The 13,447-nt window shown below is 45.4% G+C and overlaps 2 protein-coding genes across 18 annotated transcripts in view; one reads left to right on the top strand and one right to left on the bottom strand.

Moving 5' to 3' along the window:
• BRMS1L (BRMS1 like transcriptional repressor) overlaps positions 1–7,082 on the bottom strand; it is a 28,635-nt gene extending 21,553 nt beyond the window's left edge. The window contains exon 1 of the mRNA XM_077323134.1: positions 6,792–7,082. Coding sequence (XP_077179249.1) covers positions 6,792–6,927 — 136 coding nt within the window. The 5' untranslated portion in view covers positions 6,928–7,082. The remainder of the gene's footprint in view (positions 1–6,791) is intronic.
• Positions 7,083–12,928: 5,846 nt separating this feature from the next.
• Positions 12,929–13,447, top strand: part of RALGAPA1 (Ral GTPase activating protein catalytic subunit alpha 1) — a 150,307-nt gene continuing 149,788 nt past the window's right edge. For 11 of the 17 annotated variants that reach the window (XR_013228512.1, XM_077323125.1, XM_077323123.1 and 8 more), the window contains exon 1: positions 12,929–13,336. Coding sequence is in view for 16 of the 17 variants with exons in the window: in XM_077323125.1 (XP_077179240.1) it covers positions 13,231–13,336 (106 nt within the window). In the remaining variant the exon portion in view is untranslated. The remainder of the gene's footprint in view (positions 13,337–13,447) is intronic. The other 6 variants (XM_077323128.1, XM_077323121.1, XM_077323132.1 and 3 more) reach the window with 4 other exon arrangements.

Here is a 13,447-nt window from a genome sequence, read left to right as displayed (position 1 = left end):
AGATCGAGCTTGGCCAGAGAATTACAGAGCAGGTTTTGATAATCCTCTAGCTCTTGAAGGTTCAGGGAACTTTATGTCTTCTTCTATTTCCTCATCTGAGAGGAACTTCCCCTCCTCTCTACGATTACTCTTGCTATCTGAAGATTCAACAGCTATGGAGTCAACCCTAACCCACTTCTGTGCTTCCTTGGTAGGCCAGCTATATTCTGATAGGTATCTATGAGCCCTTCCTCTAGGTGGGGGAGGGAGATAAAGTGATAAGTGGGCTGGAGTAAGTGAATACCGCTCACCTGGTAAACGATAGACATTTTCTCCCTCATGGAGCATCTGATTTTATTGACAAGGTCTGTGGAAGCTTATGTGCCCGCAGGCAGAAGAAGCATCTTCCATTTGAGAAGCATTTACAGGATCCTGCATCTCTGCTTCATCCATAAATTGTGCTAGGGCCATCTAAGAAGACTAGCCCAGAGAGGAGGTTGAACAAAATGGTGTCTCCCACTTTTGTGCAGTGCATCTCAGCTTGCAGCTTTCAGCACTGATTGCAGTTTCATGCTACTCTTTGCCCAGGGCCAACGTGTCCATGCTCTCTCTTGGCATAGGAGCGTGTATGTCATCCTCTGAATTGAACCCATTGTCATAGGGCTCCAACATGATGATGAGGGGAAGGTAGCTGATAACCATGCCTTGTGTGTAAGGTAAGTAAAATGGCTGGCACTGCAGCTATGGCTCTCTCTCTCTCTCTCCCTCCCTCCCTCCCTCCCCCCCCTAACCTGGCCACTTGCTCTGATAAGGGGGGGAGTAAGGAAAAAAAGGTCTGAGAAGGTGGTGAAAGAAGTAAAAGAAATGGAATAGCGGTATCAGAGCAGCCTGAACTAGGTGCTGAAACTAAACCTGGGGTTGAACTAGGTGCTGAAACTGAACCTCGGGTTGTCCCATGCAAAGAGACAGAAAGTGGAAAGAAGTTTATTCCTGTTTCCATGAGTGAACTCCCACCATTACAACTGATCTCTAGACAACAGTGGTCAATTCACGTAGAAAAACATGGCTGCTTTCGAAGCTATGGCATTATATCCGATTGATGACCCTCCCAATCCTCAAATCTCCAGGTATTTCCCAACTGGGAGCTGGCAACCCTAGGCATACAATATGAGTCTGCCAGATGGTAAGAAAATATGACAATCAAATTCCTTAAAGTAATCTGGTTGAAAGCTGTTTAGGGCTTTAAAGATAATATTATAGACCTCTCAGCAGCATTCAACATAGTCGACCATGAGCTCTTAGCTTGGCAACACCGGAATACGAGGGACAGCCCTTTAATGGCTGATCTCCTACTTCTGGAGTTGTGGACAGAGGGTTGCAATAGGAGAGAGAACATCAAACTATTGACAGCTTACTTATGAAGTCCCACAGGGAGTGGTCCTCTCTCCTATTTGATTCAACATCTTCATGCGCCCTCTTGCACAACTGGTATTGAAGTTCTGGCTGGGTTGTCATCAATATGTAGATGACACCCAACTCTTCCTCCTGATGGATGGCTGCCCGACTCCCCCAGAAACATTAGCCAGCTGCCTGGAAACAGTAACAAGATTGCTCAAACAGAATCATCTGAAGCTCAGTCCCTCAAAGATGGAGGTCCTGTGGCTGGATAAGAAGGGTCCATGTGAGGAAGCACATCTGCCCACCCTGGATGGTGTGCAGCTATCAGTGGCCCACTCCACAAGGAACCTGGATGTGATCCTGGATGCTTCCCTCATAACGGAAGCCCGGGTCACAAAAATAGTGTGGCTGGCATTATATTGCCTCCGTGAAGCCAAAATATTAGCGCTCTACCTGGCCCCATAACACCTAGCCACAGTGATTCATGCAACAGTCACATCTAGACTGGACTTCTGTAACTCACTCTACACAGGCCTGCCCTTATTCTTGATCCGGAAACTACAGCTGGACAAAAACGCAGTGGCCAGGGTCCTCACAGCAACACAATGGAGATTTCACATTTGACCCATTCTCTATCAACTACAGTGGTTGCCACTTGAATTCCAGATCAGGCTAAAGGTTCTGGTAATTACCTTTAAGTCAATACACGGTCAGAGCCCAGTGAACCTGAGGGACTGCCTCCCTGCCTATGCCCCTCTAAAAGCTTTACGCTCTGCCACCACGAACCAGCTAATGATTCCTGGCCTTAAAGAAGCCCCCCTCGTCTCAATCAGAGCCAGAGCCTTCTCTGTTCTGGCCCCCACCTAGTGGAATAAGCTCCTGCAAGGAGATCAGGGCCCTGACAGAGCTAAAACAGTTCTGCAGGGTCTGCAAAAGAGAGATCCTCAGCCAGGCATTTAGTTGAGAGCAAGCAAAACCAGCAACATCTACAGGGCCCCTGTTCCCTCCCATCCAGAAATCCATGCATGTGTTCTGTCCCTGGAGCTGTTTGCATTGTTACAGTCCGTTACTTCTGTTACAGTTATCAATGTTAATATTATTGTTGTTGTAGCTATTTACATGTTATGGATAACAAGTTCCATATATTGTTTTTTATGTTCCACGTAAACCGCCCTGGGACTCAGGGGAAGGCAGTATATAAATACAATAAATAAATAAATAAATAATAGTTAGCATTTTGGATTATGCCGAAGTTTCAAAATGTGAAGGCACTGATAGTAGCCAGAAAAATTAAGAGGAAAAACCATCCCCACCACATGAGGATATTTTTAGAATCCAATTTATTTTTATTCCAATGAGAAACTAAAAATTTTAGGGAAACCCTCCCCTTCTCCATTTTATCCTCACAACCACCAACCCATGAATAGGTTAGACTCAGAGAATGACTGGTCTCAAATCACCTCCAAGCTTTCATGGAAGAGTGGGTGTAGGGAAGAGATTGCAGACAACACACAGGAATCTGGAAGGAAAAGACAAGCTCTGCCAAGCTCTTTATCTTGATAAGCAAGAGAAATAGAGAAGAAATAATCCTTAAAATCCACAATAAGAAGCTCATAACCAGAAGGAATAAAACTAGGATTAGGGGTACCACACTGCAATGGCCCCATGGGTTGAATACAAGCATAGCTGTGCTGAAACCATTTCCACCACAATTCAAAATCTGTGTTCATCCTTCAAGATCCTTCTGCTAGAGTTCACAAAATAGTTGCAATATTTCCTTAGGGACAGCAAATGAATCACAAACCAAGTGAGATCTCTGGGACAGTTCCCAGAATCATAAAACATTAGCCCCACTGAAATACTTATATGTAGAGTACTGTAAGACATTTAGGGAAGGAACCACCCAGAGCTGACCTTAATATAGAATGGTGGATATATATGGCTGTTGTCTCCAAAAATAAACAAAATGCTTGTGGTATCTTTGAAATGGTCTAAATGCATAGCAGCTCTCAGAACAATGCCTTGCCATATCTAAAGGTAAGAATGTTCAATAAAACTCCTGTGTTTGATTCATTTTAACATGTGCTTCTAGGGGGTCTACTGTGGCACACTGAAACAGAAGTACTTGTAATATGTTAAAAGATTAGCAAGATATGATTATGCCAAAAACTTGCATGGATTAGAACCCAGTTTGTCAAACATAATTACATGGGCTGTATAATATATGAACATTTATACTGGAATAAAATCTATTTAATCTTGGAGGGGCTACTTGTTATCCTTAAAAGTTCAAATAAGGAAGCAACTTTTTGAATAGAAGGGAAGAAATATACAAGCATGACCCAGAGTTCTTCTGGTTCAGAGAAAGCATGCCATTCTGCATAGATAAACACTGCCTCTTTCATATTTCTGCCAGCCTGTTCTTCAAATTTTATCAGCCAAGAGTACAGCTAATAACAGAGATTGTGCTTAGCTAATTAGTAGTTCAAAGAAGGCACCTAGCCACAAAATCTGAATTGCTAAGCAAAGTCCATAGACATATGTCTCCCTTGTCACTAGGACAGTAGTGTTCATCCTATAGCACTCTTAGCAGTTGGTAAGCATTCTCAATAATCCACTCCTTGAAGTAAAAGGAACGAAATGTATAGCTTTTGCAACATTAATGGAACATTCACTTCAAAGCAGGTAAAAGGGCACTTAAACCAGAGGATACAAATTCAAGCTAATTGAGGAAAGTGTCCAAGTGTGTGCAGCAGTACAAATATTCTGCTTTTGGACATGTGACTAAGTGAGAGCTGGTCACATGACTCTCAAAAATATTCACCACTTTCTTTGAACTCAGAAATGTTCCTCTTGGGAAGAAGAACCAGAGTCAGAAATTATCAGAAAGAGGTGCTTCTCTCACTCTTCTAAGACCCTAAAGCTATTTCAGACAAGATTATTATTATTCATTGCTTCATAAATGAAGAATGGTACACCCCTCAAAAATCGCTTCCTTCAACTAGAGAAACTTTAACATAAGACACTAAGGATGAATAGTTGAGGGACAATTCAGCAATGCTCAGTATTATCGCAGTACAATGCACTAAAAGCTGTAGAGTATAATGAAGAACAAGACAACCTTTAATCATACGAGCCAGCTGATAGGTAATCTGACTTCAGCAGAACATCAGCACTAGATTAGTTGAGTAAGACATGGCAGAGAGTGGACTATCATAATTAGTAAAATCTAGTAGTTAATGTACATGGGAGAAATTTTATTGGGGGAATGGATAGTGTTCCAAATTGTTTTCCACCGTATCTCTTTTTTATATAGTGAATAATGGTTTGTGTGATTTTTATGTCTAGGGTTTTAATGGGAGTTTTATTGGGGATTTTATTCAGACTATTGTACCCTGCCACAAGCCATCTGGGGCGGGCAATACATATTATTATTATTATTATTATTATTATTATTATTAGTAGTAGTAGTAGTAGTAGTAGTAGTAGTAGTAGTAGTAGTAGTAGTAGTAGTAGTAGTAGTAGTAGTAGTAGTAAAGCTCTGGACCAGTTGGGCCACAGGGCGCATAAAGATGTTGAATAATGTGGGGGAAAGTCCTACCCCCTGTGGCATCCCACATGGGAGTGATAGGGATGCGATAACTCCTCCCCACAGCCACCCTCTGTGTCCAGTTCTAGAGAGAGGAGCACAGTCATTGAAGGGCTGTTCCCGAATTCCAGCCTCAGCGAGGCGGTAGCCAACAACTTGCAGTCGACCACATCAAACGCGGCCGACAAGTCAAATAATATGAGTATGGCCGATCTGCATCGATCCAACTGGTTTATGTTTGCTAACAGGGCAACCCACACAAACCATAGGTTAAAGTTGCACATATCTTCTTTACCACTTGCACAACTGAAAGTTTAAAACTATTACTCCAACTGCACAACTGCTATTTTCATGACAAAGTTATATATAAGGAATACAACAAGCCAACAATTATATAGGGAATTATATAAGGAATGGGAACTGGGAGGGTATAGAAATATGTCATGTAAACATATGGAAGAAGGGCTAAATCCATTCATTAGGGGAAAATTTAGATGCAGAACACTATATATTTTGGGCTGAGGGAACAAAAAATAAAATAGAAACTATCCTAAGTACATGTGGGAAAAAATACAAGTCAAACCCTGCAGAGTTATGGAAGGAAAAATTGGGAGACAGTCAATCCATGAGAGGAAAGGTTCATGTACATCAAGACAGTGGCAGCCTGAAAAGAGAACCAACTTTATTGCACGCTACAATATTCTCCACCTGCAGGCAATACTTACCACAGTTAAGCAACTAGGCAGCCATTGATAAGTCTACCCTATTGGGGATAACCCTATGAGATGTTATTAAGCCTGCACTCCATTAAAAGCTCTGGCAAACAGAGCTGCCCTGCAATGACTCATAAATGCCTCTAAGGGTGGCAGCCCCCTTGGACAGCCCATTCTAAGCATCAGTGGCACCGGTCCTCAAGCAGGGTCACATCTCTGCACTCCATAGAACTGGAGAGGGTGAGTCACCAAAATCCCGCTTCACTGACAATGAAGGGGGGGACACCCCATCTTGTCTAGAGAGAGCGCTGAGGGCAACAGATTTATATTAAGCAATCTACACAGCTGCCTGCAGATAACAGATAGATTCAAGTGGGTAACTGCGTTGGTCTGAAGCAGCGCAACAAAATTTGAGTCCAATGGCCCCTTTAAGACCACCAAAGCATGAATGCACACCAAAGCTCACACCTTGAATAAATCCCTGTTGGTCTTAATGGAGCTGTTGGACTCAAACTTTGCTGTAGCTATCAGAGCGAGTCCCTGAGAAATGGAGCTGATCTGCCTTTCCCTGTCCGCTCCGTTTGCATGAGACGGTTTAGGGAAGCAAATATTCTCAGCGCAAACCTATGCAGTTGCTCCACACTAAACCCCCTGCAATCTCGGGCTTTGCTGAGCGCACCGCTGGCACCCGTAGAGGCGCGGGATGGCGCAGCCTGCCTCCTCCGCCCGATTCCCTGCTCGAGAGGGAGAAGGGGGTTTGCGCCCCACTCTCCGGGCCAGCATGCGAGCAAGGGGGCGGTGACCTCGGCGGGAGGGGGCGGGGCCGCCTGTGCGGACTGGAGCGCTTCCTCAGCAGCCTCTCGGGCCATATTGCAGGATGGGTCTAGAAGGGCGCGCGCTCTCGCTCTCGCCCTCCCCACCTGGCCGGCCATGGTCACTCACGCCCAGGGTGAGGGCTGAGGGGCGCGCAGGGAACGGAGCGGAAAGGGACGCACGGTCTGGCGGAAAGGAGCCGGGCTGGGCTGGGCTGGGCTAGGCTGGACGGCATCTTCCTCCCCCCGCCACCCGACCCAGACCGCGCGGCACCCCTTCCATCTCCACGCGGGCAGCACCTGAGCTGTCTCCCTCCTCGGACACGGACGAGCTCTCGGACTCCTCCTCCTCGGAGCTGCTGCCCTCGTTCTCTCCATAGTCCACCTCCATATCATCGTGGTTGTTCTCCTTCTTCTCCCGGGAATGGACCGGCATCGCTCCTCCGCAGGCACCGGCGGCAGCCGCCCGGGACCAGGACGGCCGCCTACGCCAGCCAACGCGCCCAAAGCTCCGCTTCAACGAAACCCCGCCATCCTCCCGAGCCCCGCACAACCTAACTCCCCTTTGGGACGCTCATTGGCGGAGGCCACGCCGACTGGGTGGGCTCACCAGCCGGGGCTCGACGTGACTGGGCTTTCTGGCGCGCGGGGCGTCTCGGGACATGTAGTCTTTTAGGATGACGGCGGCATGAAGGAGGCAAAGGGAAGGTGGGAGGGGGTGGGAAAGAAACAGAGCTTGACTTGTATCGGGTAGCGGGCACGCCTCTTTCGAAGGCTTATCATAAAATCTACATTCTCCTCAGATTCTAAGACAGGCTACATATTATAGCCATTCAAGAAAAGACCGAACATCCATTTGCACTGTTTCTGACGAAGGCAAGCCAGATGCATCCAGGGGCAGGCACGGTGGCAACATTTTTTACCTTAATGCTTGATATCTTCCCACCCCCAGCAATTAGTATTTAAAGCAATACTGTTTATGAACATAAGAGATTCCATTAAGCTATCATGGCCTCCATGAATCTTTAAATCTCCTTTTAAAGTCATCTAAGTAGAACCAAGGCAATCAATTCCATGAGAATGTGTTCAGGTAAGTACTGTTTTCCCAGAATAAGTTGCCAACTGGTTTGGGTCACCCCACATCATTATGAACCTAGGAGAGAGAAAAAAATTCTAGTAGATCCTTATAAAATGAAGTCATATCACCCTTAATCATCTTACACATATACATTATAAATTCCCAACAGCCGTAGCCTTCCTTCATAGGAAGGTGCGTCAGTCCTTTGATCATTGTGTCTGCCCTATTTACATTTTGCAATATCATTTCTTTCCCAGTGAGACAACTAGAACTGTACACAGTGTACCAAATGCAACCTTACTACAAATTACAGCCCTAGCAGTTTTGTTTTCAGTCCTAAGATTACAAAAACAGAATCTCTTTATTGTTGCTGCTGCTGCTGCACACTGTATCAATATTTTCATTAATCCATTCATCATGATCCCTTTTCTAATTGAGATAATCCCAGTGAGTTCAGTTTCCATCAGTGTATAAGTGGCTAGGTTTGCGTAATGTATATCACTTTACACTTTTGACACTGCAATTTATAAGCTGTTATGTTGCCCTTTCCCCTAGTTTGGACAGGCATATTGGTTACCTTCATATATCACATTTTTTCTATCACAGAACGCAAGGAAAGCAGGATTTGGTGATTAAGAGTAGGGGATTCTAATCTGGAGAACTGGGTTTGATTCCCCATTCCTCCATGTGAAGCCTGCTGGGTGACCTTAAGCCAATACAGTTCTCTCAGAACACAGCCCCCCCCTTAGAATCATAGAGTTGGAAGGGGCCATTCAGGCCATCTAGTCCAACCCCTGCTCAACGCAGCATCAGCCCAAAGCATCCTAAAGCATCCAAGAAAAGTGTGTATCCAACCTTTGCTTGAAGACTGCCAGTGAGGGGGAACTCACCACCTCCTTAGGCAGCCTATTCCACTGCTGAACTACTTTTTCCTGATATCTAGCCTATATCGTTGTACTTGTAGTTTAAACCTATTACTGCGTGTCCTTTCCTCTGCAGCCAACGGGAACAGCATCCTGCCCTCCTCCAAATGACAACCTTTCAAATACTTAAAGAGGCTTATCATGTCCCCTCTCAACCTCCTTTTCTCCAGGCTGAACATTCCAAAGTCCCTCAACCTATCTTCATAGGGCTTGGTCCCATGGCCCCAGATCATCCTCGTCGCTCTCCTTTATACCCTTCCTCACAATGTGTCTGTTATGGGGAGAGGAAGGGAAGGTGATTGTAAGCCACTTTGACATGTCTTAGGACTTGTCTGCTTGTATTCCAATAGTAGCTGATGTTTCTTGTATTGTTTCTTGTATTGTTTCTACTTTTTGATTTGGATGTTAAACTATTTTATCTCCTTGTCTTCATAGCATACATAAGTCAGAATATACAGTATTTGCTGGCGTATAAGACTACTTTTCCCCCCTGAAAAACATGCCTCCAAGTGGGGGGTCGTCTTATACGCCGGGTGCACTTCAGTTGGGATAGACATAGCTGCCCATAGTGGCCCATAGTACTGTATTTTGAGTGGAAATGTTGGGGGGTCGTCTTATACACCCAGTCATCTTATACGCCGGCAAATACGGGTAAGTCCATTTATTGTCTCTATACCTTGAGTGTAGGCAATGTTCTGCCTTGTCTTGCTCAAGTCCTTCCTTGGTTAGCATTTGATGAAGTTTCTCATTCTATCTTACAGCCTCTTTCAGCCCATATATGCTCTGGCCCAATTTGCATGAATTGCTTGTCTTTGGGTTCTTCAGATCCTGGTGGTTGTTCCATTTATTTATTTTATTTATTTTAATTTATATACTGCCCTCCCCAGGGGCTCAGGGGGGTTTACATGGAACATATGAACGATACATAAAATAATCTATAACACATGAATAACCATACAATAATATTAATAACAGGTAGTTGTAACAATAAACAGTGTAAACAATGTTACAGTAAACAGTACAAACAGGTCCAGAGCACTCTGGTAGAGTTCTGAGAGGGAGGGGAGCAGGGGCCCTTCATTCGCTGTTGGTTGTGCCTAGTCTCAACCAAATGCATGGCAGAAGAGCTCCCTTTTGCAGGCGCTGTGGAACTGTTTCAGCTCCGTCAGGGCCCTGATCTCCTCCAGGAGCTCATTCCACCATGTGTGGGTCACAACAGAGAATGGCCGGGCTAGGCAGACTTCTTTCGGGCCAGGAACCATTAGCCAGTTGGTGGCGGTGGAGCGTAGGGCTCTTTTGAGGGCATAAGCAGGGAGGCGTTCCCTCAGGTACACTGGGCCCTGACCACGTATGGCCTTGAAGGTAATTACCAGAACCTTTAGCCATGTAAATGGCTTCCTGTATTTCTCCATATAGAAAAGTATTCTTTATATCCAGATATTCCACATGCATTCTCCTTGCTGTTGCTATGCTTGAGCATTCTCATTAAAGTATTTCTCACTTCTGGTGTAGTTTAATCAGGGTCTCCATACTTCTGAGAGCATCCTGTAGCAACCCATCCAGCTTTCTATCTTTGCATTTCCCCTTCTGAATCATGCTTGGTTTTGAAATCCACTTACATCCTACTACCCTCTTCCCTGGAGGCAATTTTGTAAGTATCCATGTTTGGTTCTTGATACAATGCAGTAGAGATTCAATAACTTCTGCAGCTTTTTCTCAATTTTTCTGCTTCTTTGGCAGGCAGTCTTGCTGTCTTCCCACGTGAAAGGCTCAGGTATAGTTTCTGCCATTGCTAGATAAAAGAAATCTTAGTGGTACTCCTTTGTTTGATCTGACACTTCATTTTCCAGCCCTAAGTCTCAGATCTGTTTCAGCTCTGTACACCTTGAGCATCTGGTGAACAGGTTTTCATCAACTCTGTTATTGCCAACCTCTGATCTCCCTCCTTCAAGGAAAGTTTTCTGTGTCCCTACAAGACTGAGATGCAGTGAAGTTTCCCAGGACTTTGCATCATCCTAGAGAGACATACAAGATTACCAGAAGGATGGAGTCTCAACTTCTGATCCTTCCAGATCTGGAAACTTTGATGCATTCCTGCTGGGATCCTGTGAAATTTCCCATAAGAAATCAGAAGCCAGTTAGCTTCTGATCTCCATTCTCAGGAACTTTGCTACATCCCAGCCTTGTGGAAGTGCAATGAATTTTCTGGATGAGAAGAGTATCAGAACAGTGTGAACAGTGTGGAGAATAGATTTTGAGAAGTCTCAATCATATGTTTATGGGATTTGTCACAAAAGCACAATACATGTAATACCTTTTATTAGAAAGAAACAAATGACATGTAATAGTGCGTAAGCTTTACAGTTCTCCAAGACTCTACATGAGGCTGAAGTTAGTCTACATCAAGCTGAAGTAACTATTTAGTGATCCCTACATTGTGTATTAGTTGAAGAAGTAATTCACAAAAATCCAAGCACAACAAATGTTTCTAAAATCTCTCTAAACCAGCAAGACTCAAAAACCCCTTTTGGACAAGAGCATAGAAAACACCTGCAAGTCATTATAGCAATCCAAGAAATAAATTTAAGGTGTTGCACAAGACATAGTGTCAACTGAAGCCAAATTATGAAATTCTACCTTATCTTGCATAGTTTCTTGGTCTTCATATTATCTTCCAGATGTCATGTTCCTCTCTTGATTGAATGGATTTAGACACCATAAAAGTATAAAGAACTTGTTGGCAGCCATACTGGTTGAAAAGTAAAATCCAGAAACCCATAGCACAATATGGTACAGTTGTCAACAGCTTCTTTCTACTTTGGGAGCAAAGCAGTCTTTATAAACTGTGTAAGCAATAGAAACCATGCGTTATTCCATGTATTGCATTGACTGGAACAAAAAAGGGAAGCTGGCAGTATGTGCATGTGACCTATTCCAAACATTAAGTTAGGACACATGGTAGGAAATGACAAAGATCCTGTCTCCCTAGGAAATCTAACATTTTAATAATCTTTGATAGGCAGCACAGAAATTCAGACGAAGTAAAATAAATGATCAAATTAGATTAAGATTTATTGTACACAGTTTTGTACAATAATATAATTGGATTGTTTATATTTTGTGGATACTTAACCTTTTTGGTCTTAATTACTTGGTTAGGTTTGTTTGTTTTTACAGTTGTGAGTTTCTATACTGTGCAGGGGGTTGGACCCTGGAAGTCCCTTCCAATTCTATGATTCTATCCTTTTTTTTTTTTTTTTGCTTTCTCTTGAAGCAAAATAAAATAGGATCTAGCAGCACCTTGACTTATTATTTATATATTGTATTTGTCACCCACTCATTCTCTTTAGATGCAGGGTGGGGCACATACAACATTTATTCCAACATACCTTTTCAAGAGTCAACATTCATTTAATAAAATGTATGTAGCAGTTTATGCTACATTTGGGGCTGTATCCCTTACTTTGTGTTGTCTTACACCAGAACTGTATTGTGTGTATTTGGACATCTGCAAACGTACAGCAAGGATTCTCCACCAGGGTCTGAGGGAACCCTGGGGTTATGAAACCTTTACCAGAAGTTCAGATGGCCACTGACATCACTAGATGTCACTGGAGATCACTTCCCCAGTTGTTCTATAGGCCTAGTCTCTTTCTGCACAATGGAAATGATAAAAGATTGACTGGCTGACTCCTGCATCTTACTTCCATTCCCACTTATCTGAAGAGGCATTTCACCACTTACAGGGTTCCTCAAAGCCTGGAAGATATTTCAGGGGTTCTCCATGGTCAAAAGGCTGCTCTACAGGGAGAGGATTGGAGGATGAGGAAATTAAGGGGCATAAAGAAGCAAAGGTGGTCAATGAACTATGAAAATGAGAACAAGCAAAGATTGTACTGGAGGCCACCTGTAACGATGTGGAAGAAGTTAGAAAAGAAATATATCTACAGAAACCTTTTATTGTAAACCTGCCTGTATTTTAGATCATCTGGGGGTTGTCCTTCTGTATGTGCCTGCCCCAAGCAAGAGGAGGCTGGGAGGCATGCGAGAGGCACTCGGACATCCTTTGTGGAACCAGTCTGAAATCTCTTCCGAAAAGCTTTACATGTCGCGCCTTGTGGGATTCTCTCATTATTCATAACGATCCCACTCGCACCGCTGCCCGGAAGCCGCATTTTCAAGCCAGTTTGCACGCTTCTCAATCCGACTGGCAAAAGAGACTTTCTGATCACGGCCGCAGCTCGAGGCTGAACCAGGGTAGGAAAGCAAACCCAAAACGCTCCTTGTGACGTCTCTTTCCAAGACGGCGCCGCAGCGCGACCCGCATCCGACCCCCTCCTCCGCCTCCGCCTCCGCCTCCTCCGGCCTCCAAGTTTCGCCTCCCCCTCCCGCTCCTCCGCTGAGTCCCCCGGCTATGACGTCAGAGCCACGCCGGTTGCCGCGGCGACGATGGCCCTCGCACCTGACGGCTGTCGTGAAGCAGTGGGAAGCGAGTAGGGAAGAAGAGGCATAAGAAGGTGCCGCGCGGGGGAGGGCGAGCCCGGACCAGCCCTGCCTGACTTCCCACCGTCCCTCCCGCCTCGGAGCGGCGCCGTTGGCGATGTAGGTGGGGGCGCGGATCCAGCGGCCGCGGCGCGCCTCCTCCAGAGTCCCCGGGGGAGCGGGGCCAGCGTCTCCCGGAGGCTGCAGCAAGAGGAGGACCCCGCCGGAGGCACCGTCGGAGCCCCTCGCGGGCGGGATGTTCTCCAAGAAGCCGCACGGCGATGTGCGGAAATCGACGCAGAAGGTGCTGGACACGCGCAAGGACCCGCTCACCCGCCTCAAGCACCTGCGCGTCGTTATCGGTGAGGACGGGGAAGCGGCCCAAGGCCCAGCTGGGGCGGGAGGGGAAGGGGGCCTCCCGGCGGCTCAGTCGCGGCGGGTCGGGGGGGGGGGGCTGGAATAATGTAAATCTT

Source organism: Paroedura picta, chromosome 2 (assembly GCF_049243985.1).
Source record: "Paroedura picta isolate Pp20150507F chromosome 2, Ppicta_v3.0, whole genome shotgun sequence".
NCBI lineage: Eukaryota > Metazoa > Chordata > Lepidosauria > Squamata > Gekkonidae > Paroedura > Paroedura picta.
The sequence above is the reverse complement of the archived record's forward strand: the minus strand, read 5'-3'. Positions and strand labels throughout refer to the sequence as shown.